Source organism: Thermobia domestica, chromosome 5 (assembly GCF_964235325.1).
Source record: "Thermobia domestica chromosome 5, izTheDome1.hap1.1, whole genome shotgun sequence".
Taxonomy (NCBI): domain Eukaryota; kingdom Metazoa; phylum Arthropoda; class Insecta; order Zygentoma; family Lepismatidae; genus Thermobia; species Thermobia domestica.
In genome coordinates this window covers 274,766,523-274,793,787 of record NC_137458.1, presented here as the reverse complement: position 1 = coordinate 274,793,787, position 27,265 = coordinate 274,766,523, and the positions used below count along the sequence as shown (strand labels likewise).

The window sequence follows — 27,265 nt, the reverse complement described above, 5'->3', positions numbered from 1 at the left end:
GCCAATAGTTAAATATAGTAGCTCTAGTCGAATCTTACTCAAACCGGCAATGATTCAGAAAAAAAGAACTGTTCAAGTCGGTCAAAGTATTCTGCTCGCGCAAAGGTTGTCAATTCTGTCATGTCCTTCACAGCATATGCAAAATGAAAATTCATTAAAATTTATACAAAAACGAAATAAAGGTATACATAAAATAAGTTCTTTCATTATTATTATTTTCTATTGTGTTAAAAATTTTCCCCATCGGAGGGGGGTGGAAAACCCGTGACTAGTGCAGGTTACGGAAAGGTCAAGTGTGCATGTTTCGTCTGAACAGGATTTTATATATATATATATATATATACATTGGCATCAAGATACACTGGCAATCTTGTGCGGTGAAGGTCACTGCAGTGTCCCTGTTCCAAGGCTACAATTTAAAGCAATGCTATTCCTCCAGTGACGAACACTGAGAGTTGCTCCAGACTGTTGCGCGAGAGCAGTCGACGATGGCAACCGTTTTAGTGGCGGTAACTGGAGTTGCCTCGTATTACGAAGGCTGTAAGGGTTAGGTGGTAGAGCAGCCATGGTTGAACCTAGCCCGCTTCAATAAAGACATTTTCATTTTTCATTTCATTTTCATTTCCAATTTAAAGCAATGCATCACAAGCAGTCGCGTCACCGAGTTGTGTCACAGTGACTGCGTGTGAATAGAGGGTAAGAAATGCAGGCGCTAGCAACCGGAAAATATAAACCGATTTTATTTCTAGCCTCACGATTCGCAACTTTTCCTTGGTAATATGACTTATAAAAACAATTTCGCGTTTTCTCGGCCGACCCTTGTGTATGTGTCGAAATGGCTCTAGAATAGTATACCTGCAAAACCATGTTTTCAATATTCTTGTTTGCCTTTTACATCTGACTATCTATCAACATCGGGTTAGGTGCCCACCCCTTTCTCCCTCACTATGAAGACAAGAAGTTATCGCAAATGAGATACAGAATGCATTGTAGACATACCTCATTTACTAGTTACAGCGATCAGAAAATTTGATAAGAATATTGTGTAGCAAGAAACGCTATCCTCGGTACCAAATCAGATAATAATTAAAAATACTACATGTATACTAGAATTTGTATAAATAATTTATTATATACAATAATTAAGTTTAACATTGGACTGGCGAATAAAACATATACATTAAAATCAAATGTACTTAGTTGTCGCCATATTCGTCATTAGTTTGATGATCATTATTCTGATGATGATGGTGAGAGGGATGGAAGGCTATACCTTGTCTCTCGACAACGGCATTGAAGCCTGAGTGTTTGTCTGCAACATATCTGACTGTACGAATAGTTCCATCAGGTTCCACTACACTGTACTGACCTCTGACTACGTCTCCATCACGCTCCTCTTCCTGATTCTTGAGGTCCTTTGTGTATTCATCTTGGACAAGATATCGAAATTTATATTTTGGATATGCCTGGAAGCGAAACAAAGAATTATGTTTAAAAGTATACCTTTCTAAATTTAGTTCAGTTTTATGTTAGGCCTGTCACAATAAAATTACTGCACATGTGGTACTTATTGGAATAAATATATATCTCTGGTGCCTTTTAAGAGGCCCCATTATAGCGAAATTAAAATACCGCTAATTTTACAGTAATTCTGTGATATCTTCAAATAGATAAAAGATAATCAAAAAGTGATACAAGACCTCCCTAGACAATATTATTTTACATGAGATACCGTTATCACCACTCACATATCTACTTTCGATTTCCAGCCATGTAGAAACCCGGTATTTATTTTCGCGTTTCTAAATGGCTGCAAACGGAAAGCTACTAGGTGATTCGTGATAACGGTACCTGATACAAAATAATATTGTCTAGGGCGCTCTTGTTCAATTTTTCGATTATCTTTTATCTATTTGAAGATATCACGGAATTACTGTAAAATTTGCGGTATTTTAATTTCGCAGTGATAAGACCTCTTAAAGGATCGTATTTGATAAGCGACTTTATACTCCTTGTTAGCTTAAATTGACCTCAAGGATACATAAGGAAAAGCAATGCAAATGTATTAATTCTCGGCAACAAATCTACTTCTAAGCATATGTGATATAAGTGAGGCCTATGTTAGATAAATTAACTTAGGATTAAAATATAGCTAACATTAGCTCCAGTTAAGTAGGTGATAGTACCTTAGTTAGATAAGGTCAGCTTATCTATGGTTTGCTTGGATTTGCTAACTGTAGTTTAGATTAGTTTCGCTTACGGTAATTAAACTTAATTTAGTTAGGTTACGCTTAGTTTGGCAGTGGTGTCAGGCACTGGTTTAAGGATTGAGTAGCATAGCACTAAATACTTTTCAAGAAATACTAATTTTTCGTTACGCATGCTTAATGATAGTTCGCACTGAAATTGAGCAATGGAATATTGTATTGGTACTGGAATAACTTCTTAGCATAACATTTAAATGTGGATACCTTCTTTATAGTAATTTTCATTGTGTATCTAGAAATATTATCTTTATTAATACAGTTATGAATTGAATCGTTAGAAAAAATTTTAATTCTTAAACTCTTCTTTCATTTGTGGTAACAAAGTCTAATACTAAAATGGCCAATTTTATCAGAATTAAATTAAACCAGCGACATAAACTTGAATAAAGTAGTGGAAAAGTATGCGCGTTGTACACCATTGTTTATCTACTTAGCAACTCGTTGCCAACCGCTTCAACTTGAAATTTAGTATAAATATTCCAATTGTGCCCTAGGCTAATGACAAGTTTTATACAATATTGCCGTCAAAATGGGGATGAACATTAACCTAATTCCAATGAACTACGTAACTAGCATCTAGTTCCTAAACAAGTATTTTGAATCTGGAAAATAAAATTGTATGTTATTCAAATATTTTTCAATTAACTTTATTCTTCCCGTGCGAAGAATAGACATTATGCTAATTGTTAAAATAGATTAAATTACTTACATGATAATCGATTTGTTTCACTGCTAAAATATCTTTTCCATGGCCTTCAATAACTCCACTTTCTAATCCATTTGGATAAGCATAGACTACTGCGAGAGATGCAATGAAGAATGCGAGAATCTGAAAAGAATTAGAAATAAAATAAAACATTTATTTAAAGCAATACTAGCATACCCATATCCAGGGGGTCTAAAAGGGCCTGGCCCTACCCTAAAATTTTGCTGCCCCCTAAATTTTTCACGGTAGGCTTGCAAATGAACTAGGATTATAATATGTTTGGATCGGGCCCCCCCTAACTTCAGCTGGGCCCCCCTACATTTTTGGGTTGGCTACCAGCATGAATGCTAGTATCACTCGGATATCCAGGAAGCTCTAACAACTCGCAACAAACATAAGAGAGATGAGAGTTATGTAATAATAATAATAATAATAATAATAATAATAATAATAATAATAATAATAATAATAATAATAATAATAATAATAATAGTAATAAGTTCACCGAAGTCTCTTTTAGTCTTACATGATTCATATTATAAAAGGTATAGTTTAAATTGATTGTACGAAAATACAAAAGAACATTATCAACTATAAAGATAAGCAATATACTCTAACAATAAATATGGTTTAAGTGTTGTTCAGTAGATTTTGAGTTTAACGTCCCTTTCAGCAGAAAGGCTATATGAGACGGGACCTACTGATTAATATGGAATCCGAACTACATGAGCTCCCACCGGGAACCTAACCCAGGTCTGCCACGCCAAAGGCGCGTAAGCAAAAAGCTTAGCCACGAAGGAGCTGGATTAAATGTTGTTGTATTATACCCTTCATGGATCACTCGTGACGAGCAATGATCCTAGTTGAAATTAAGGAAGAGATCAGGGAATAAATTTTGTACATAAATTTGCAAGAAATTTTTGAGACAAGAAAAGATTTCTGAGAATTGACAGGAAAGTGAAAGAATTCTTTGAGAATCGAGACGAGACAATACATAAAAAATTTACGAGACGAGAAAGAAAGTCCTGTTTCTCGTCTCGTCTCGTGTCATGCGTAACACTAATCGTATAGTATGTAGAGTTACTTGTAAGCAAAATAAGAAAGACAAAGAAAACTCTGAAGGTCCATGTTCAGTCAATAGTGCGTAAGAAATATTTTTGACTAGAATGGAAGACTTGATTAACGAAGAAAGACTTGGGCTTCTTCGTGACTAAGCGGTTAGCATACGTGTCTTTGCTGTGGAGATCCCCTTTCGATTCCCGGTGGAAGCTCATGTGGTTCGGATCCCATATTAAGCTGTAGTGTCCACGTCTGGTATAACCTTGCTGCTGAAAGGGAAGATAAAATCAAACTCAACGAAGAAAAATTCGAAAAATTTTCATCTAACTTTCTGTATGGTAGATAATACCAGAAGTTACCCTTCTCGTTGGTTTTATGGCTACCAGTGTAGTGTAGTCGAACCTCTGAGACATTAGGTTAACGATAATGAAGCTGAACTCATTGAAGGTTCGAATCTTAAAGAGCATGGCCGTTTCTAACAGTTCTTCATGTTTCTGTGCACGTGTCCTTGTCGTATTGCCTTAAATAGGAAATTGAAAACTATTGCTTTGAAGACATTGGAGGCAATTCTCCGGTTGGGAAGAATTAAAAAAATGTTACTAGACGCGTACCTTTGATGCACAGGATCACAAGTTCCATTCCCGCTGGCAGAACATTGAAATTTGAATGTATTACAGTATTGGCATACAACTTTAAACTGAAGATTTAGGTCTCATATAGATTCATCTGACCAAAGAAGAGAATTTTCCAGCGATTAATGGTCAGTTCTTGTTTCTATTATTATTATTATTATTATTATTATTATTATTATTATTATTATTATTATTATTATTATTATTATTATTATTATTGTTATTATTATTACCAAAATTGTATATTTTAAATGAAATTTTGATAGATATAAAGGTTTTCTTATAAAGCCCCTTCAGATTCTTATAATAGATTCTGGTTAACAATCTGAGTGCTATACGTTTACTAGCGTATTTTTACTGAAGATACCTGTCGAATTAATTTTGCTAGAACCCATAAGTATTTATTATGGAATTAATCTTCCTGTTTACTGCTTGCTGTTAAAGTTAGATTGATTGTAATTAGAAATGAATAGTTTATATAGGACTTAGCAACGCTCTCTTAAAATTGACAACCTGGATAAAACTAGTAAAAATGAAAACCATAATGATCTCGAGGACTCGTGAAGCTTGACGTAGATTAACCAATTTCAGTACCCTATAGAACGAGAGGATTTGTCCCGGTTGCCAACCCCTACCCATAAAATTGTGTCGTTTCTCACGCTACACTAAGAACATCTCCTGAGGGAACAATGTTGTCGGATTACAGCTAAATTTCCTTTTGTTGTTATTGTTGTAGTCATTATTTTACATTTTTGATTTTATTATTATTACCGTTTATTTCGAATAATGGTTAGTGTTTGTGTCATAGTTCTTCAAGTGCTTTTTTTGTGTCTCTCGTTTGCCACGTTTTCTAAGTTTGGCAACATTGTGGGTGTATTTCTGCTGGTTCACTTTTTTCGAAGTGTGTATTTGGAAGTCAGCTCCACGAATCGTTCCGAATTCTTCCGATGTATCACATGTGAGGGGAAGCAGTGTAGAGTCCAGGCGTCACTAGTCGTCGCGGTTACTATAGTCTCGCTATTATGCCCTGTAGCCTGAACAAGACGGATGATTAATTAAAGCCAGCGATTATGAAACGGATTAATGAAATGAAAATTCGAAAAAAAAACGGGAGAATCTCGAGAAAACCCAGGGACACGATATTTTTCACCGAATTCCATATAAATTGGCATCGAACCAAAATTCCTCGCAACGGAGATAGAGTAGCCACAAAATCCCGTTATCCCTTGATAAATGCTAATGTGAGCTTTCCGGTTATCCCTTGATAAATGTTTATGTAAGTTTCAGGATAATAAGGCACCTGCCCATTATACCCTCGTGGTACTCGAATATCTTACGGAAGCCTTTCCTGGGCGTTGGATTGGTCGTGGTAATCCGGATCTGCGCGCACCAGTTGCCTGGACAGCACGAAACCCAGATCTCACAACTTGTGATAATTAACTATGGGGATTCATAAAGGGCATTGTTGCACAAAACTATTCCGATACCACTGCTGAAATGACAAAAGCTGTGAAACAAGCTTTCACTCAAGTTACATCTGCAATGATCCGCAAAATGTCGCACAGAACCTGGCGGAGTATTATCCTTTGTCATGAGAATAAGGGTCGACAGACTTATCCTTTGGACACTTAATGTTCATGTCATTCAGTTCTTTCCATGTAGTTATTTACGTACGTTTACTTCTTTATGTTACTTATTTTCAGAAGTAACTCCACTTTGTGGCCACCCTGTACTAGTGAGATTCCATACACTCCATTGGGAAGCTTATAAACTTACTATTTCGGGAGACAGAACTTTATTTAGATGGTCGTATTAAACTATCTAAACTATCGTTATAGAACGATCATATTCCTTCTTAGTTTTGAAATTAATAATTATTGTAAATTATAACCTATATTTACAAATAATATAAATAACCTATACGTATATATAATGCTAATATAATATAAAAATTATTCTTGCTTACCGCTAAGAAACGCATTGTATTCACTGTTGTGGTAGCTTGTTGGATTGTGACAAAATCTCACTCACACTGCCAATTTATATACGGCAGCGACGTTATCAATTTCAAAGATGAAGATCTCCTTTTAATTGCATGTTTACTAAAATACATGAAGCGATATAGATAATAATTTTTTTTTAAAAAAAATGTCTTTGAAGTTGACTTTAAAAAGAATTCGGTGAAGGGCAAAGGAAACTTATCGCCTAAATCTCCTATTGATGTAACTAATTAAACATCGTGATTTAAACAAGATTAATATCTCATCGTGACAAGAAAAGAAGTTATTTAATTCTTAAATTTTAAAAAGATATTAATTTTAAATAGAGGTTCACATTTCACTTTGGAATGTATTATCTTTCCTTGGCTGACCAAACGAATTTCACTATCCTCTCCTGCAGTAAACATTTTTCTGTCTTTAAATTTACACTTACAAGTGTTACTGATCTTTTTTTGTTTTCTACAAACAAGCAATTCCTTTTTGGAGGGAGATTTCCACATGGCTGAATTGGATATAGTTTTGAATTTGGCCTTTGGGGTGCCAACATTGGATAAAAGAGCAGAAATTTACTAGGAAAATGAGTTGATATTACAGAAATCTAATTATTAAGTCAAGGTAAGTACTAATGTAACCTAACATAGCTTACATTTGAATAAAAGACGAGTCGCCCCCAGAAAGTATTGGCGCCCTATTAGATCAATATTGCTGTCGGTTATCAATGAAATACGTAGATTTCTTAAAAATTTTCTTGCTCGCTTCGCTCGCAATCCAAAAGTTTAAATAAGTCACAACAAGTTTTTACTTATTACTTAAAGAATTATAGATGATTTCTTAATGACATGTGGTATACGAAGTGCCGAGTAATGACTTATAGTGTATGCAGGAGCATTTTCAAACTCAGAAACGAGCAAAGTCGTGTTCGGCGTTTTGACAGTGATGAGTTTGCTTAGTTCAAAACGTTTTTCTACCCCTGGGGGCTCAGTGGTAGAGCGTTCACCTCTGGTACTTGGGGTCCCGGATTCGATCCCAGCCCCGCCAAGTGAACTTTGTGGTGGACAAACACCGCGTGCGTGTGTTTTCTCGGGGTTCTCCCGTTTCCTCCCACTTTCTTCATTCCACCATTTCATTCGTTACTCATCATCACCGTCTCCTTTAGCCTAACCGGCATAACCGTGGGACGTAAAAATCAAAGATTTCATTTCATTTTTTTTTTTCTATCCAATCCGATTAATCACGACGCACAGTGGGACGAAATGTCGAAAACGTGGACAAAAGTCCAAAAATTAAAAGTTCGATTTAGTGATTTTTATCTTTTGGGTTGGCTACAGTAATGTTGGCACTACTAAAATCCGGCAATGGGATAGGTCAGCTGTTGTTTGTTGAAGGGACGCAGCAGGTCAAATGTGGAGTTCGTTTATTAGTGTCGCGTTAGGATATATCCACGAACAATAAAGTGCATGTTCAAACGTGGATACAAGTTTGCAGTCAATACTGATTCCAAATATTGAAAATGGAGGGTGTTCAGCAAGGTATGTACTGAATTATAAATGCATAGTAACTTGTTATATGATGTATAAACCATTGTTATTTGAATTAACAATTATATTGAAAAATAATTTTAAAAAATCATATAATTTAGTTGAAAGCAAGAGATAAGTTAAAAGTTCCACGGAGTTCCACTCAGTTATCCTTTTTTTTCTAATCTAGGCTATATTAACTTCAAGATAAAACGACAAACTCCTTCTACTAGCTTCTATTCCGTCAATGAACAACAGATGGAGACCCGGCTGCAATATTTCAATTTTTCATATCTATATTTAAAAGTGCAGGAAACTTCTTAATAATGTTCAATTTGGACGAAACTTGGTTTTGTATAGTAATTGACCTTGCTGATTACGAATATGTCAAAATTTGAAAATTCTAAATGTTGAGCCCAATATGAAGTAAATTGCAAAATTGATATACAGAAGTAGAAATTTGTGGTGAATAATTACGCGATATTTTATTCCGTTTTCTAATGCTATTGATTATATGTTATGATATGATGTTAAAAGCTTCATTTTCTTTTCAATTTCTACTAGTGACACCATGCAACATTCCAGAAAAGAAATCTTTTTGGAAATAAAGCAGCATTTAAAGTGCGACATCAATGTCATAGTTGAGAATCTGGAAAAGTCTCTAAGTGAAAAGAGTGGGCATCCTGTTAAAATACCGGAAACCATGAAGTCAACTATTAAAGTGTTATGTACCAAACTAAAGACTAAATTTCGTGAGGCGAAGGGCCGGGAAGATTATTTTTTAACGAAAAACGAGTCATGGCTGGATGCTAAGCTAGACTTCTCTGTGACCAAGACGACTGAAAAGCGTAAAGCAACTGGACGACCACCAGCAGAATTTGATAAGATTTCAGATAAATCTAAACGCATAAGGACGGAAGATATTCGTGCAAATTATTCCGATAAAGAATTAGCATACGCTGGGCAAATGAGTTTTCGAGCTTCTGGGAACGTGGATGCTTCAAAAATAGTAAAAGATGTTTTATCAGCCAGTCCATCCAAAGTACCCGAGTTTAGAAAATTGAGATGCCATGACAATTTATTGCATCTCTGAATCAAGAAGGTCCGAAAAACTCAAAAAGCTTACTACCAGAAGCCAAAGCTCTTCTAGTCTCAAGTCCAATTATGGAAGACCGCGAAGGAGATTCAGGCGACGAGGAAACCGATTCCGACGAAGATGAAGGTTCAAGTGGGGACATCAGCGATTTTGGAATTGAAACTGATGAATAATCCCAATAACAACCAGCTGAATACATTGATTCAAAGAAAACTCAGCTTGTTTCATTTAAATGTGATTTTTTTTTATTATAAAGAAGCAAATTTTCTATTGTTTGTGTTTTATCAATGTGTCTTTCTTTAATTATAAAAACAAGATAAAACGAAATTAAAATATCATATATGACTCATTTTCTAATTTTTGTCGTATTGTATCAATTATTTATCTTTTTGAATTTTGAACATTCGCTGTACGATTCGTCATCACCTCACTTACCAACATATAAACACAAGTTTCGGACTTGATTATTAATTCTTTCTTTTTTAATTTTGACCGCCATATTGCATCCACCGTTTTGAATTCCCCAATTGTAAAATAAAATTCATAATCTGCATGCTCAAAATCATGTAAATACAAATTTTGGACTTATTTATTTGACGTTTTTGAATGTTTCCCGCCATATCAAATCCGCCATCTCGAATTTTGAAATTTGAACACCAAATTCGAAATCAGCATGCTTGAAAACATATATTTACACGTACTGGACTTATTCACACGGTTTTTTTAAAAAATGATGTCCGCCATATTGGTTCCGCCATTTTGAATTTTGCAATTTTGACATCATATTCGTAATCAGCACGGTCAGTTACTATAAAAAACAAAGTTTCGTCCAAATTGCACAATAATTAGACTTTTGTCCACGTTTTCGACATTTCGTCCCACTGTGCGACGCACAGTGGAGCCAAGGCACTGAATTCTTGGCAAACATAAGAATTCGCAATATGAAGCAGAAAATTGAAAGAAAACCAATTAGTTTGGTGTGTGCAGTGGCTACAATAATGTTATTTCGACATTATTTTATCAAAAACATAGAGTGTTACATCATAAAAGGAAATATTCCTTATATTCGCGCCTAAATAACATAACAGATTATATGATTGGCATAAACAAACGCGTGGGCAATATGCTTTGATTTGGCAACTTACGATTGACTTACATTCTTACGCATGAAAGGAAAAAGTGTACTTATTCTTTTTACAACTGAAGAGTAATAAAATTGAAGAAAAGTTCTTGCTTCTCAAAATTATTTCCAAGTTGTGGAGGATTCGTTATGACAATGAAGATGCAAGGACGCTTCAATACATAAAAATTATCTCATCACAAGTTCTCGATATATTATCAGATGTATTAAACATATTATGATTTACAAGCATCAGTAACCTGTTCAGCTTGTTTCATACATTGCATCGTGCATTATGTGGGCTGATTTCAGGGCTTGATTTGAACACTCTGAGCTGGAGCGAGCGGAGGCTCATTACAGTTGATTCCAATGTCACTTCTGTGCACGCATCGCATCACAAAAAAACGCAATACTGAATTGATCAACACCATTTTAAATATGGTTCTACATTATGGTCCATAGATTGTTTGGCAAACATTGACGTTTCAAAATATCACCACCATTAATCACACATGTTTGACTAGAGTTTAGTTCTGTTGGCGAATGCCAGAGAAGTATGATTGGATGGGTCCTAGGGGGCGAAGCACCAAGTAGGTTTGGCGGCAAAATTCCCAGAATCGATCTATATTCAACTTCGTCACTGCGTGCATGGGGATCACACGTCTAATAATCTAACACTTGCTCTCACATTCATCCCATCTCAATTCAAAAGCAGCATTGCATCCAAAATTCGGTTTTCCTCAAACATTTTCATGCGCTATATTTCCCAAAAGTGCAAATATGTGCAGGTTTTCACTTTGCATACAGTAAGAACAATGTTTCCGCTACGATATATTAAAAAATCACAGACATAACATTATTATGCCATATTTTCTACTAAAATGCCATTCTATCGTTTGATTACAGTTTATATGCTTTCAGTACCACAGCATTTTCCAAATATGATGTTAAGTAGGGGATTACCATAGGGATATGATACTGATATTAACATCATTCCAAATATGATTATTGATTACACATTACCTCAACATTCTAAATATACAAAACGATACATACATGTCGGTCGTGTCACCATGTTTACCAGTCACGGAATATCTACACGCAATGTAGGAATAGTCACATTCAAAGTCAATTTCCTATCTTCTGTCACTAAGCAGCACCTTTTCTGCTTCGGTGGATAACCAAATTTACACGTCCCATGAATTCATTGTAAATAGCTATCACTTCTTTTCCTGCATACTATCTTATGTGTACACTATTAAGGTTTCATTATAGCAAATTATATCAAGTCAATCTTTTACTTCATTCTTCGAGTTTTTGCTAAGAATTGCCTGGTTTGGCCCCACTGTGCGACGTTGAGAATGAAGGTATGAAAGTGAGAAGAGTGAAGAGACACATTCAAGCTGCTGTTTGCACGGGAATATTAAAAATAAGAGTAAACGAGGGAAACAATAACATTTTCGAACTTCAAGCAGTTGTAGAATAAGGGCTTAAGGGATCAGAACTTAGCCCGACGAAGTTCGACTTTTTTACACACACTAATCACTACCAATGATTTATTTTAAAATTCCATTGACATATCAAATGCTTCCAATTTGGAGGAATTTATTGAGGTCATTTTTCATCAACTTTTTATATCGGCACCATATTATTTTGTGTATGCGTGTCTAGTTGTGTGATGTTTTTATCTATCTACATACATACAAAACGTAAGTACACACATTCTTCATATATGTACGTGTTAGTGTATTTTAATATGTTAATTAATAATAAGTACCTTAAATTCGGAACTTTCATTCATTAAGAAATTAAGTAATTACTATAATTTCAGACATATGTAGTAGCCAAAGTATATTTTGGATTTTAAGTACAAACATTGAACATATTCTTCACCTCCATTGATCAATATTTAGAAATTCACAAAGAAGGATCCTTCTGAATTTCCATTACATTTCACAAAATAGTTTTTACACTTAAGAGATCGAAATTAACATACTATTGATATGGTCACATACAGAATAAAATTAAAAAGTTTACAATTATTACTGGAAATTAATACTGTCACCCATTTGGAACAATTTAAAAGCACATAGTTTTTAATGTATTAAAATTTCATTTCTTATCAATAGTATGAAATGTTGTAAATAGTAGTAACTTTCCATAACTGTTCTCCTAGCGAATTTGTATACAACCAAAGGTAGTTCTGTCAAGTTTAACAAAAAGTCCAAAATAAGACTCTCGAAAACAGCTCTTATTTGGAAAAGGATACATAATGATCGTTGTTAATTGTTGTAATGGTCTTTCCAAGAAGATTAATAAAAATTCAGCGTAACAACAAAAGCTGCTTTTCTTATATATATATATATATATATATATATATATATATATATATATATATATATATATATATATATATATATATATAATGATTGCTAAAGTGAGTGTAGAGGCGCTGAATTCTACTTCGCCCCGGGCGCAGAAATCTCTAGCTACGGCTCTGAGGATGTTTATAGTAAGCACGGCCATGTGCGAAACATTCTTATGAGATGACACGAGTTGCAGTAAGATATTGTCATTGTTTCTTGAGTTCCGGAACACGGCAGCATTCGGAGAAACGAGCGTGCCGATATAGCAGCCAGAAACGCCGCATTGGCAGAAGTTGAACTCAAGCACTCTCTACCGTGCTATGATCTTAGTAGTCACATAATTTTATCCAAGGGATGCACTCTCACTAGCAAGCAAATTAGATCTAGGTCAACGAAAATAAGCTTCACCCAGTGAAACCTAGTTTAGGCAACTGGAAAATGGCCATCAGTACTAGTCGCTGAGATAAAGTAATCCACAGAGAACGTCTACCTAAGAATCTTTATCATATTTCAACGATATCTAAATATCGCAATCTTAATTTTTCTTGTGAAATTGTATTAACCAACTTGAGTTTTTATTTTTATTTTTCCAATCTGTATTATTTTTTGTTGTTGCTTTTCGTTGTTGTCTTTTTACATCTATTTTTTCTCGATATTTATTATTTTTGCCTCTCCACGTCCCTTGCTTAAACATTTTTAAATGTGTTATTTTGACGAATTTATATTTGAACTTACCTTTATGAGAAGTTTTATTTTAAAGTTTTAAAACAGTCATTGGCCTTATCATGATGGGAATATATAATCTCCCTGCTGGCATCCAATAATCAATCAATAAATCAAAGCATTTGCTAGCAGTTTGTTGTAACTACATTTAGTAACTTATTTAGACAGAAGACGTTCAAGTGTCCCGAAAAAGCAAGGTGACCCATTTAAAAAAATGTATGAAATGGAAAAGTAAACAAAAAGTTGAACTACCTCTCTTAAATATTTACGTAATATTTAAAAGACTCCTACATGACTCAATATTCAGTATGCTCGATTTCGTTATGTGTCTATGATATGCAGTAGCGCATACAGAATATATTTTTGAGGATATTGGCTTTTGTAAAATATTAAAAATTGTTTGGTGAAGGAAAACAACTGTCACAATTGAGGTTAACGCAAGTTTGTAAAATTGTATTATTTTTGCCGTCAGCAGATAAAATAAACAAAACACATAATTGGTAGTCTGCGAATGCAGGAAAGAAATTTATGAAATGCGTTGGCTATAACATTCTGTAAAAATCACGAGTTGCAATTGTAACATGTTTGTGAACATCAGACACATTCACGGATATGTAGAAATTGCCTAGAATCGGGAAATCAGAGCATGCCGAGTGTTGCAGTTTTTGTTCTCGAAACAAGGAAAGAATTGGTTTTCCGAAAGAAAGGAGGACACACGTGCCTGACGTCAGACGACGCCGCAGAATTCCGGGAGTCGAGATTGAAACAAAACCAGGGGACAGGAGGTCTTTGGGAGAGAAGTTCGACGTCGTTTGAAAGAGAAGTTCCATGTCTTTTGAGAGAGAAGGACGGAGCCTTTCGTCGAAGTAGTTTTGAGTTCATCGCTGTTAAGTTTCTAATGTGATTTGAAGTACGAAGTCAATCACAACATCGGTAATCCGATCTTCAAACAACTAACAGTTAATGTTAGTTAATCCGGAGCATTGGTTCGAGACGCCATATCCAATGCGGACCATCTATTGACCAGAGACGCCTGTCTGTTTCGATATCAACATGGCGATATCGATATCTACGTAGCAACCCCGGAGATCATCAACAGAGAACGTCAACTGAAGACGTCAGTAAAAGGTATGTGTGACTTCAAATTCAGGGTACAAAGGCTCAATGCTCGATATGCACTGCTCGTCTGGCAAAGATTCTAAATATCCGTTATAATCCACGACATTTTACACTAGCGACACACTTTCTAATAAGAAATATAATTGTTGTTTAATAATTGAATTTATGAGTTATCATTACGAGTTAATCCCCTATAGAAATGTGCTTTATTCAAAACCTCTCGCTTATGAAACAGATACTTGCCCACTCATTCTAGATGATGAGTGGAAGGTGATCTGCTCAATTCAACTTTTGCATCCCCAATTTCAGGCACGAATTGAGCGGGTTGTCAATATATATATCTTCTTTTGCCACTTTTAAGAATTTTAAGTTTAAGGTGTTTCCAATAGATTATGGAGCATGAAGATAATATAGTGAATCAGATATTACGGCAAAACTAAGTGATTAGCCTAAGCTTTATAATGTACGAAAACATGCTAGATCTCTCAAGCGTGTTTCAGACATGGAAGAACGTAGATAGTTTATAATAAACTTAAGTTTCGAAAAACTTTCTCCATTTATTACTATTATCGGTAAGGTTAACAAAATCCTAAGTGAAACACTGACATTGGGAGCAAAGTCATGTTACTTAATTAATTTTAAAGTCTCTTTTTGTCAACTTTTAGGCTTAATTATAGCGAATAACAGTTCGTGTTTCAAATCACTGATGTTAATATCTTTCGATTCTTCATGTGTTAAAATGCTAGAAAGTTTAGTACATTTTTCAGACAGAAGTTCAAGTGGCATATCATTAAGATCGTAAAGAAAGTTGAAATACTTGGTGTGATGTTTAAGTTGTTCAAACCTTTCTCTTATAAAGATAACACAATCACGTCTAGAATTTCGTAATAAAAATCGATCTTGTATCTTGTTTGAGGATCTTCAATAGTTTCATTCTCTGCCTCGTACTGAAACCGTTTCTTCTTTTGACTTCGAGCTTGCACTGCATAACCTATCTGTGGGTAACCCATAAAATGAAATCTTTGAGTTTTACCTCCCGCGGTTATGACGATTATGCTAATGGAGACGGTGATTATGAGAAATGAATGAAATAGTGAAATGAAGAAAGTGGGAGGAAACGGGAGAACCCCGAGAAAACCCACGAGTAAGGTGTTTGTTCATCACAAAGTCCACACGGCGCGAGCTGGGATCGAACCAGGGATCCCAAGCACCGGAGATGAACGCTCTACCACTGAGCCACCGTGGATCACACATGTCTAATACTGATGCCAACTCTATAACATCAATTAAGTAAGATTGAAACTTTACATCATTTCTGCTCCTCTCAAAGTACTCAGATATATTTTCAAGAAACCCGACTGCGTTCAACACATAAGAATCAATGCTTTGGAGACTTTTGCTTACTATGTTTATGTGGAGTAAAAAGTCATACCAGATAATGAGTGAGCAAAGAAAAGTAAACTCACGCAGCTCGTTTGCTATACATAGGGCATCATGGGCGACCATTCTGTCTGTTCTATTGTCGTTACTTACTTGAAGTAAGGTATCATAAACATCTATTTGATATCTAAGTGGACTCAGAGCATCAATTAGGCTCTCCCACCTTGTGGTGCTTAATGGTTTTAAAGTAAGATTGCTAACATGTTCCTTTAGTATAGCCAAGCTTTGAACTGACGCAGAAAAAACTCGAACTTTTTTAACTATACGAAAAAACAAAACGGTGTACTGAGGTGAGATGCTGTAGTTGCATTGTTAACGACAATGTATACTGAATGACTACTGTTAGGAACATAGAATGCTCGGAAATTAATTTCTAAAATTCTCTTCTGAATACCTAAATGTTTGCCTTTCATATTGGAACCATTGTCATATACTTGGCCCCTCGTGCCTTCGATAGGAATGTTCATTTCCTTTAGCTGTTTAATTATTACTTCTGCCAGTTGTAGATCAACGGTGTCTGTTGCCGGTACGAAAGTAAGAAAGTGTTCACAAAGTTTTATAAGGTATTCTCCATTACTATATGTAATTTGTACAAAACAAACTATTATTGTCATTTGCTCTATACCAGGAATATCTGTGTACAATCTAGTATTATACTATAATGTTTTGCAGCTCTCAACAAAGACAGTATTTTACTTTTTATTTATTCACTAAGAATTTGAATAATTTCATTTTGGACATTTTTTCCTAAGTAATAGTTAAAGTCCTCCCAGGGTTCTTTTAATGTGTTCGGCCATGACGCTATCAGACTTTGGAAAGAGTTCTACCAGTTTCACAAAATTACCATTATTACTTGTATAAAGCTATCTGATGTTATGAGTAACGGTAGACATTGGTCACCTAAAAACTGTATTATTGCAACTAGTCGTTTTATTACCTTATTCCAATGTTGTACTTCGGCATTTAACATTTTCTGGTGTTCTGCGTCAATTGCAAGACCACTATTCAGTCTCATCGAAAGCTCCGTCCATCATCTTTGCGAATCAAGTTGAATAGGAGATCTATCATGAGTAGTCAAAGCTTCAGAAATGTGGCTCAACTTGTTATAGCCATCAACTGTGAAAGATATTTTACTTGTGGAAAAAAGATTGCAACAAAAGCGGAAAACAACATTCTTACTTTAGGAACACAGTTTCGCAATTACATAATGCGAACTGCTTGTAACAGTTAACTGTGAACCAATGGTTAAAGTTATCTCAAGGACAGTTCTGAAACTTTGCTAATTGCTCTGGAGCCCTTTTGACTAGGGTGGTTCTAATAAAATCATTTATACTACGGTTGAAAATGAGGGGGAATGCTCTGAATTTCCTGAGTGAGTATTTTCCTGAATGTGAGTGAAGTAAGTTCAATTACATTCTCAGGTGAACACAATTTTATTTTTCCATGTGGGCCTATTACGAACCATTATATACTGATAGTATTCTTTTTTTTGGAATTTTGCCGCCCTGGGCATTGGCATGGTTCGACCCCCACTCGCGACGACCCTGATTGCCACTTAATTAAGTAGGAGTACTTAGAGCGGTTTTTGGTACTTTAAAGGAGAACTTGCTTCTGATAAAAAGAATTATGTGGCAACGTAGAAGTAACGTTTTCATTCTCAGCTATTTTCACTCAGCTGACAAGAATCCTTTCAAGACCAGATGCGTCTTTCCCTTGTGTATGTCATATATTTAAAGCGGTAAAATCTATACTAAGGCTTTGGAAATTTAAAGTTTCAAATAAACACAGATTATAACTTACATAATATATTTAGAACAAATTGATTTCTATACATTAAAACAATCACATTATAATATATTATTTGGAATTGCAACTTAGGAACATTATTACAACGTGCATATTAACATATTTATACAATTAAGAGCCAGAGAGTCGTCATCAATGGTGTCCTCCAAGTCCATAACCGCCTCCATGTCCTCCGCCATAATGTTGAGGATGAACAGCGACACCTTCTCTCTGTACAACAGCGTTAAATCCATTTTGTTTATCAGCGGTGTATTTCACTGTTCTGATAGTTCCATCAGCCTCCACTAGACTATATTGTCCCTTCACCACGTCGCCATCACGTTGCTCTTCTTGGCTTTTGATGTCCTTGGTGTGGCCATCATTGACGCCATATTTGAAGCTGTACCTTGGGTACGACTTGAAAAAAAAGTGAAGTGTTTAAAAAAACAAGCAAGATTATAAAGAATCTCATGTAAAATAACAAGTAAAGAAATATAATTAACTTCATAAATTCTAATGACTATATTTACGTAAAAGAATTGCATCCATTTACGTACTTGATTTGATTCTCTAACCCAACTGATAGACACCCAAATGAGCCATCAGACATCAGAGTTATCTCAGTTTCATAAGATCATGCTGCTTCTCTTTTCCTTTATTTTCTTCTTCTGTGACACGTGTAATTGGGCTTTAACAAGCAAAGTATAACCTATAAAAAATCCTACATCTGCCTCTGCCATCCTGTCAGGGCAGGTTTCATTTGTCCTGATTAGAGTTTCTAAATCTTCGGGGACAAATTTCAAAATCCCATGTGAAACCATTTCAAAAACTCAACAAAAGAACCTATTTTTAACTTAAATTATCCCTATTTTGTAAATGTCCCAAGTAGGAGAGAGAACTTGCAAACCACCTGCTGTAAGCTCTCATTGGAAGTCAGCAAGCTTGCATTCGGCTTGATTAGAAAGCGTGCAAGCATGCCACAAGCTGAATTCCAGTAACGAAGTTACATGGGGACAATCATGCATTGAGTGTCCCGTTCAAGCTTGACGCAAGCGTTTCATGCTGGCGCCAAGTCAATAGCCAATGAACGGCCAGTGATGCTATGACGCACTGCGAAAGGTTTAAAGCATTGCTTGCAAGCACAACAAAAGGCAGATTGTATGAAAGCACACGTTGAAAGGAAAAGCATAGAAAGCCAAAAGCCAGGCATGCGCCAATTGGCCGAAAGCTTTCTTGTTACTTGGGATTGATCTCTTTACACTTATGACAATTTCTTGATTAAGAGAGTGCATTGAATTTGCACTGAAATTTGCAATTGGAAGATTAGTTCATATATAAACATTGCATGTAGGGAGATGGATGAACACACACACACCACCATAAAAATATATCACGAGAAAAAAAGACGAAAAACCTTTGTCGTTCCAAAAGTGTTTCTGTGAATTGCAACTGTATACAATAGTACATTACAAATAATGTACATTCCACGGCATCAGGAGTCTCCCCAAGAATCCACAAGACTCTAAGATGTCACAGGTAAGTGTTCCTGCCCTATACTATTGTGTACTGTTGTAATTGACGGTAAAACACGTTTGAAACGACAAAATTTTGTTTGTATTTTTTTCTCGTGCTATATCTTTATGGTAGTGTATATGTTCACCCATCTCTCTACATGTAATGTTTACATATGAACTAACCTTCCATTTGCATATTTCAGATTTTTTTTTTATTCGTTACCATTTTCGAGAAAACAATTAGTTGCCTCGACTTTTGTAATGGTCCTCGTATTTCATAGATTAAATAAAAACATCTTTGTTTTCATTTGTTAGAATATTGTTACAATGAACCCACCGCACAAGAGACAGGAAATACCATTAACAGCTTCATACTGTAACACTCCATATTACATCGCTTATCCACTTGGTACTAAAATTTTGAACTTAGCATAATTTACTTTCATGTGGTTCGCAACCCTGCCAGAGTTTTTAGACCTTATATGATCTTGCCCACAGTGCTGCCAATTTAGCAATTTTGTCGCTAGACCTAACGAATTTTCACGTTCTTTTGCGACAAAATAAGAAAAAAGTAACGCCTAGAGACAAATCTGGCGACTTACTAAAATACTGTAATTTTGAGTACAAAAACATATTTTTGTAATTTTCAAAAATTTCCTTTAACAAATAAACAGATTGCTAAACAGTGGTGAACTATCGGTGCACTAAAGGCGTATAGTTCCATGTGGAAACTTCTGCAATTTGGCTTTCATAGTTTTATCTTTGTCCTATTCGAACGCAGAAGTGGAACAAATATTTAGTAGTATGAACATAGTGAAACCGAAATGGAGTAGTAGACCTGGGTTGCCTATGCTAAATGCCGTTTTAAAAATACTTCATTTCTTAAAATCATTTGAACAGAACTTTAAGCCATACAAACGTCAACAGAGAACCATTAAATTTATGTGAACTCTGGCTGCACACACACACTCGTATCATCCCAACAATCTACTTCAAGTGCTACAGGGAGCAAAACAAGTTTTAAAAAAATTTTGAAGTTTTCTCCGACTCTCGACTTTATTTCTTGTAATAGACCTTGTTATCATTTCTTTGCTTATTATTTTCTTGTTTAACTACAACCCTAGTAACTTATACTCTCATTTGGCGACAAACTAGCGATTTTCTTTTCTCTATCTTCCGTCTGTACTTTCTCTACTGTTGGTAATACTGCTTGATCATCCGGGCAAAATATTGGAGCCCGTGTGTCTTACATGCAATAGATGAATAAGGGTAAGATGGGCCATAATCTTGGAACACTGAATATTAAAACAACAACAACAACAACAACAACAACAAAAACTCTTACCTTACACAGGAATGATCCGAATTTAAATATTGTGTATTCAAACAAACCAAGATGTTTATTGTTTCAAGATTAATCAATTTAAATACAATTTAAAAGATTAATCAATTTTAAAAAATAAATCAGTTAATTTAAATACATTTTTAAGAAATAAATAATTACTTATCAAAAATTTCATAACTTTCGGAAAGAATTTACTAGAGAATGATAATTATCTATAGAAGAGTTTAAAAAAAAAAAAAAGATAATTTTATAGCTGAAAATATTTGTATCTCCTGTGGGAATTTCAGCCGATGTAAACCTACTGATAAGTGATCTTAAAATCTTAAATTGTGTAATTTTGTTATTCTGACTTGCAACAGAGTCTAACTTATGATCAAGTATGCTATTACTTTCACGTAATCTGGTAATTTGTTATTACTAATTTTCTTTCTGTATTAAACTCTCGATTATTCATGGTCTTCGTTTTTTGCCAAAATGTCGTTTAAAAAAACTACAATCCCAAATTAAAAAGAGGTGTTTTAATAAAATAAATAAATAAATAAATAAACTTGTGGGAAAGTAAACGAACAAACTTGTAAATGTAATAAACTATAATAATGTTTATTAAGATATAATTGTGCGTAAGCTTCTTGTTGTAAATACAAATTGTTCAAAAGCATTTTCCTATTGATTTATTTAATTTTTGTCCATTTTGCGAATTATCCACAACTGCGCTTCACCCAATTCCACGGATGATCTTAATTTACTGTATTTAGTTAAGAGTCAATACTTACGTGATAGTCAACTTGCTTTACTTCTGGCAATACTGCTGCGTGGCCAATGTCACCACCACCGAGAAGGACGCCACTATCTAATCCACCGGGACGAGCAGAAACTGCAACAATAGTTGCAATAATGGAAGTAGCAATCTGAAACGGAACAGAATAATATGCTAAGGTTAGAATCAATTAAAATGTATGGAGTCTCTGCTTCATTTTCTGTCACATTATCTGCTTATAAATAAAAATAAAAAAAACAAGGGATTATGTCCAAATTTTCTGAAGAGTAAAAGTGGATTTTGATGGTAAAGTTTATGAAGGATCTGAATGAGTTGAGTAATATTTATCTAAAAGTTTCTTCATTGCCTTAGCAACGAAATTTGCAATAAAACGTGTTCTCATGACTATGACGGGGAAAATGGCGTATGTCTGAAAAGGATAGTTCGTTGTGTGTGGTAGAATTTTTAGTTCTGTACATGTTTTTATAGTTCTTTTTGTACTTCACTTACTTCAAGACTTAATTAAATATGATTCAAGCGCATAAGATTAAAGGCAAGGGCGCCGATTTCTCTGTAAATTTGGGGGGGGATTCAGATGCAGAAGATATATATATATATATATATATATATATATATATATATATATATATATATATATATATATATATATATATATATATATATATGAAGATTTTAAGACAAATTGTACTCAAATTATGCCAAATATTATATATTCATAAATACAATTGGGGGAGCCCACATTAGCTCTTTTTTAACTCTGCGTGCCTGCAGGTTCCAAATGAGGATACAATTTGTGAGGTGGTGCCAGTAATTTTATTTTTCAGAGTTGAAACTTAGCTTTCTCACTCATATCTTTAATTGAATTGAACTGAAAAGAATTCTTTCAGTTTTACGTCCCATGATTATGCTATGTAGGCTAAAGGAGACGCTGATGATGAGAAATGAATGAAATAATGAAATGAAGACACGGGAGAACCCCGAGGAAACCCCTACACACGGTGTTTGTTCACCAGAAATTCCACTTAGTGCGGCATGAGATCGAAACAGGGACTCCATATACCAAAGATGAATTGTTTACCGTTGGGAAACCGTGGTCCACTATATATTTAATTATATCATAACTTGCTTCGGTTATTACAGAAATATTTATTTACAAAATGTGGACAAAATTAAAATGTTAACAGATTCGTTTGTGGAAAGCTTTGCCCGATAAAAATTTACCAAACAACTACAATATTTCAGGGTTCTTAGTGAAATATTTATGAAATAGGAACAAAAAGAAAAAGCTGAATAACTTTTCAGAAAAATGTCTGTAAGAGAAACTCACTCCGAGAAAAATCTACTTCTTATGGAACTTTTTTTTTATTCAGAAGAAACTTACACCCTATTGATGGAACGTTAATGAATCATTTATTTATAACATGAGCAACATCGAATTAGTCATTTTTGAGAATAATTTCGGAGAAAAACGTCAATCACAACAAGAAACTATTACTTCTGGACTTCTATCAGAAAAAATAAATTAAAATTTAAAATTGTTAATAAAATATTGATTTATTAAAAATAAATAAAATTATTTGAGCCGTTTTTGAGAAAATATATTTCCGAACAAATGCCACCCTCCAGTAATTGATTTATGTTTTGGAATAGAAAAAAACTCCATGCCATCACCTCCTGGAGAAACTAATTTAAAAATTGAATTTAAAATTTATTCCGGATACTTTGAATGGTATGCGCTCTCGGACAGTACACATGGTGAGACTGAAAAGTTTTTAGACAACTGTAATAAAACAAAGATAAATTCTGACATAACCATAATTCATTTTTAAATTTCAGAAATATTCCTCCTTGATCGATAAGCGTTTTCCCACGTTTCTTCTTCAATTTCTTCACGGTCTGCAGAAAAGTAGGTTTTGGAATGTTACGAAGCTCCTTTGTCACTGTACTCTGAATGTCTTCCACTGATAGAAAATGGAGTCCTTGAAAAGCAAATATCAATTTCCGGAAGAGACTATAATATGCAGGAACAATATTTAGCTAGTATGTTGAGTTGTTGACAATAGAAACGCTCTTCTTCGCCAGAAATATCTATACGATAACACTTTTATAATATGCGCAAAAGGAACACTTTTTATCTTGAAAAAGAGGCCACCCATCCCCTTAAAACTAGGCCATTCTTAGTTCTTAAATTCTCTTCAATAGTCAATCTCAAACACCCAGGTGCAAATTGCATTCATTGTTCACCCTACGGGGACAAACTACATATTTATGGATAACATTATTTGTGTCGAAAACAAGACAATCAATAATGTCTTTATAGATCACTTTTTAACTGGCAGTTTTTGGTTTCTCGAGTTGTTGTGCCTACCCCACTCTACATTCTGTTTTTGGCCGGATCGATAGTTCACTACATTCCCCATTTTTAAAAAAAAACTGCTTTTCTACAAGCCATGAATAAGCTGTAGGAACGTCCAAGCAAGTGCATTCATCAAGGAGAAATGTAGGTAATATAAATAAATTACCTGTATATTCGTATCAAAATTTTTCTGTATTTTGTTACAGTTGTCTCAAGACTTCTGGGTTGCATCTTTTAAAGCAGAAATAAGAGTAAAGTAAACCACTATCGACCAATAGCTATAGTTTATGCGCCAGTGAAATGTTTTAAACAAATCGTATTTTCAATTATATCAAAAGTTATATTTGTAAAAATCAATACGATCTATCCCAGTCCGTCAACGATAAAAAAAAAACTTACTTAATTTTGATAATTTGTATATGAAATTATACACAATCGCCAGTTGTAAGATATATGAGTTTTTCAAAGGTTTTTGATATGATTAGTACGATATTTTGACCTGTAGATTTTCACCGGAATTATTTAAATAATTTAGGTATTATTTGAGCCAAAGAAAAAGCAATGTTAAGTTTGAAATAGTCAAAACCATATCTTGATAGTATTATTTCTGGAGTTTCAGAGGGCTCAATCCTGGGACCTTTGCTACTTCTATTTGTCATAAATGGTCTATCAAAGCCTATTAGATACTCAAAATGATTCTATGTGGAGATGATGTTAAGTTATACAGAGATATATTGGAAAAATTCCAATATTCTAAAACTGTAAGAGGATTTAAATAATATTTACAGATGGCATACCATACATGAATTACCTTTTAAAATTTAAAATTACAAGGATATAAAAATAAAGAATTTAAACTGAAAAAATTAAACATCTCTAATAGATTATTATCAATACTTAGAGTGTCTTTTGTACATTGAAATTTGGGATTTACTTTCCCTAACGTACCGTAATATGTTTTTAAGTGATTAGGTTTCATAATATATAATGTAATTGGAGCTCCCTTTATGAGTCTATTATGACTAAATTGGAAATTATGTCAATAGTTTTGGCTTCTAAATGTAGAACTCAAGAAAATCAAGTTGAAACAACATCCGAAATATTCGTAAGATATTTGTATTATTTTTTTGAAGAATACAGGATAAGTTGCTACCGTAAACAAAATATCTCACTTTTGTGTATTAAGGGAATTATTGTATGGAAAGTGTGTTTAGAGAAAATAATTAATGGCACGTTTGAAAATCGTGAGTTTTTGCAATAGCTTAATTCCCACATCAGAGTTAGAACCTTAAGAACAAGAAATTTACTACGGTGCAAAATAGCACAAACAAGTTCATATAATAACTAGTAATTGTTCAGAATGTTTAAATTATGTAAGTTAGTGCGTACATAAGTTATTTTGGGAATGTAACGTATTTTGCGAATGTATTCCTCGCATTAAAATAAGATTTAAAACAAGTTCATATGGACCTGTGGTTGGAAGTTCATAGTTTCGTAGTTATGTGAGTAGGGTACCGAAAACGTGAAAAAAAATGAACTTTAAAGGTCCATAGTTCCACTACTATAGAACTGATCGTAGTCGGGTCAAGACATTACTGAGGAACTGGTATGTTAATTATCCAAATAGCCATCTTTTACAACGTCCGGTGCTTGCACAATCATTTTTAGAGAAGCTGTTTGGGAGTACTTGATCACTTTCCACCTCTCTCTCTAAAGATTGATGTGCAAGTACTGGAGCATTCTTAAACATGAATATTTGGATAGTTCACATACCAGTTCGTGAGTGATGTCTTGACCTGACAACAATAGATTCCATAGTGAACACCCTGTATATATTCAAATAAAATTTAATTATTTTTAAGTAGATATATTTATGAGTGACTTTACTATAATTGTGACTGGGAGCGAAAAATAAAAAAGTATAAATTGTATACTAAAGAACAATAGACCTAATTTAAAGAAATAAGATTAAAAGATAAAGTAATCTAGATTATTTGATTCTTCATTAACTTACCACTAAAGAGTTCATTATGATGTTTCTTGGTTGTGTGTTATCTTACGATTGATGGCCATGTTGTGTTGAATGCGCCATTATATAGGTGTCCACTGTTCATTTTACACAATATGGGCAAATGAAGAGTCATCCATTTAATATTTCTCAATAGCAAGAGAGAGAGTCGGAGGGGGGAGAAGATCAGTTAAGAGCAAACAAATAACCACTTTCTTCTTCTTTGTTTTTTCATTTCTTGCGCCTCTTAAGAAAGCAGTGAAGGGCAACATAATTGGAGTCACAATTCTGTTGCAGCGTGCAGAGAGATATTTCTGGAGATCACGGAAGCCAATGTACGTACGTACGAATCATTAAGAGTTGCCAACTGATCTATTTTAGTCAGAACCGTACTGGTTATCATAAAAGTGGTGGGCAATTTGCAATCGAAAAAGTGTATTTCTTCTGTTACAATTTCATCACTTACTCCAATCCACCAGTACATAATCATCACGAATACTTTGTCTTGAATTGTACGTTGTTTCCACATATAATATGTGCGAACTGACAACAAAAATATTTTTGAATGATTTTCTTCTTAATATTGTTTTACCTTCTACTATACAAATTACAGTATTGCTACTGATATTTTTTTTCTAAAATAGTATGCATGATCCCTCTTCTTGTTGTTGTTTTTAGCTACTTCCTATGTTTATCTTCTCAACCCAATTTTTGCAGGGACCGCGGTGGCTCAGTGGTAGAGCGTTCACCTCTGGTGCTTGGGATCCAGGGTTCAATCCCGTGGACAAACACCGTGTGCGTGGGTTTCCTCGGGGTTCTCTCGTTTCCTCCCACTTTCTTCATTCCACCATTCCATTCATAACTCATCATCACTGTCTCCTTTGGCCTCACCGGCATAATCGTGGGACGTAAAACTCAAAGATTTCATTTCACTTTCCAATTTTTGAAACGCTTCCTTATAGGTTCTTCCTCCTACACAGCCAATCTTCTCAATTATTGTATTGTCTGTTGATATGGCAAATCTGTGGGCTCTGTGTGAAAAAACCAGTGCTCATGACAGTCATGTGAGCTTCCGGGAAATCAACAATACCCTCGATATCAATAAGGATGCCATTCTATGCGAAGCAAAATATGGAACATACATTTGTACAGGCAACCAAATAACAGTCTTATGAATTAAATTTAAGATACTTTCAGCTCACTGATAAAGCAAAATTATACTACTAATTAGGGAATAATTGATAAAGTCATTATTATTTTTTTCCATCATTTAGATCTTCGTGTTACCAACTACCGGAGCGAAAAAGCGGAAAATGACCCAAAAAAATTACATATCATGATTTTCCAAGCTCGTATATATTTATAATAGTTCATAATGTTGTAATTTGCTTGCCTGTACACATGTACGTATGTTCCCTATAGAGTCAACTAAAC

The 27,265-nt window shown here is 34.5% G+C and overlaps 1 protein-coding gene and 1 pseudogene across 2 annotated transcripts; both read right to left on the bottom strand.

Annotated features, from left to right (window-relative positions):
* Positions 1–1,196: 1,196 nt before the first annotated feature.
* LOC145685538 (cuticle protein 19 pseudogene) lies at positions 1,197–6,660 on the bottom strand (annotated as a pseudogene). Its single transcript, XR_014131455.1, has 3 exons — positions 6,631–6,660; positions 2,977–3,096; positions 1,197–1,466 (listed from the first exon to the last, which is right to left on the bottom strand). The product of XR_014131455.1 is annotated as a cuticle protein 19 pseudogene (transcript).
* Positions 6,661–17,906: 11,246 nt separating this feature from the next.
* Positions 17,907–25,888, bottom strand: LOC145684858 (cuticle protein 19-like). Its single transcript, XM_081757222.1, has 3 exons — positions 25,838–25,888; positions 21,463–21,597; positions 17,907–18,247 (listed from the first exon to the last, which is right to left on the bottom strand). The coding sequence occupies exons 1-3, from the start codon at positions 25,850–25,852 to the stop codon at positions 17,984–17,986; spliced, it is 414 nt and encodes a 137-aa protein (XP_081613348.1). The 5' UTR covers positions 25,853–25,888; the 3' UTR covers positions 17,907–17,983.
* Between the last annotated feature and the right edge of the window lie 1,377 nt (positions 25,889–27,265).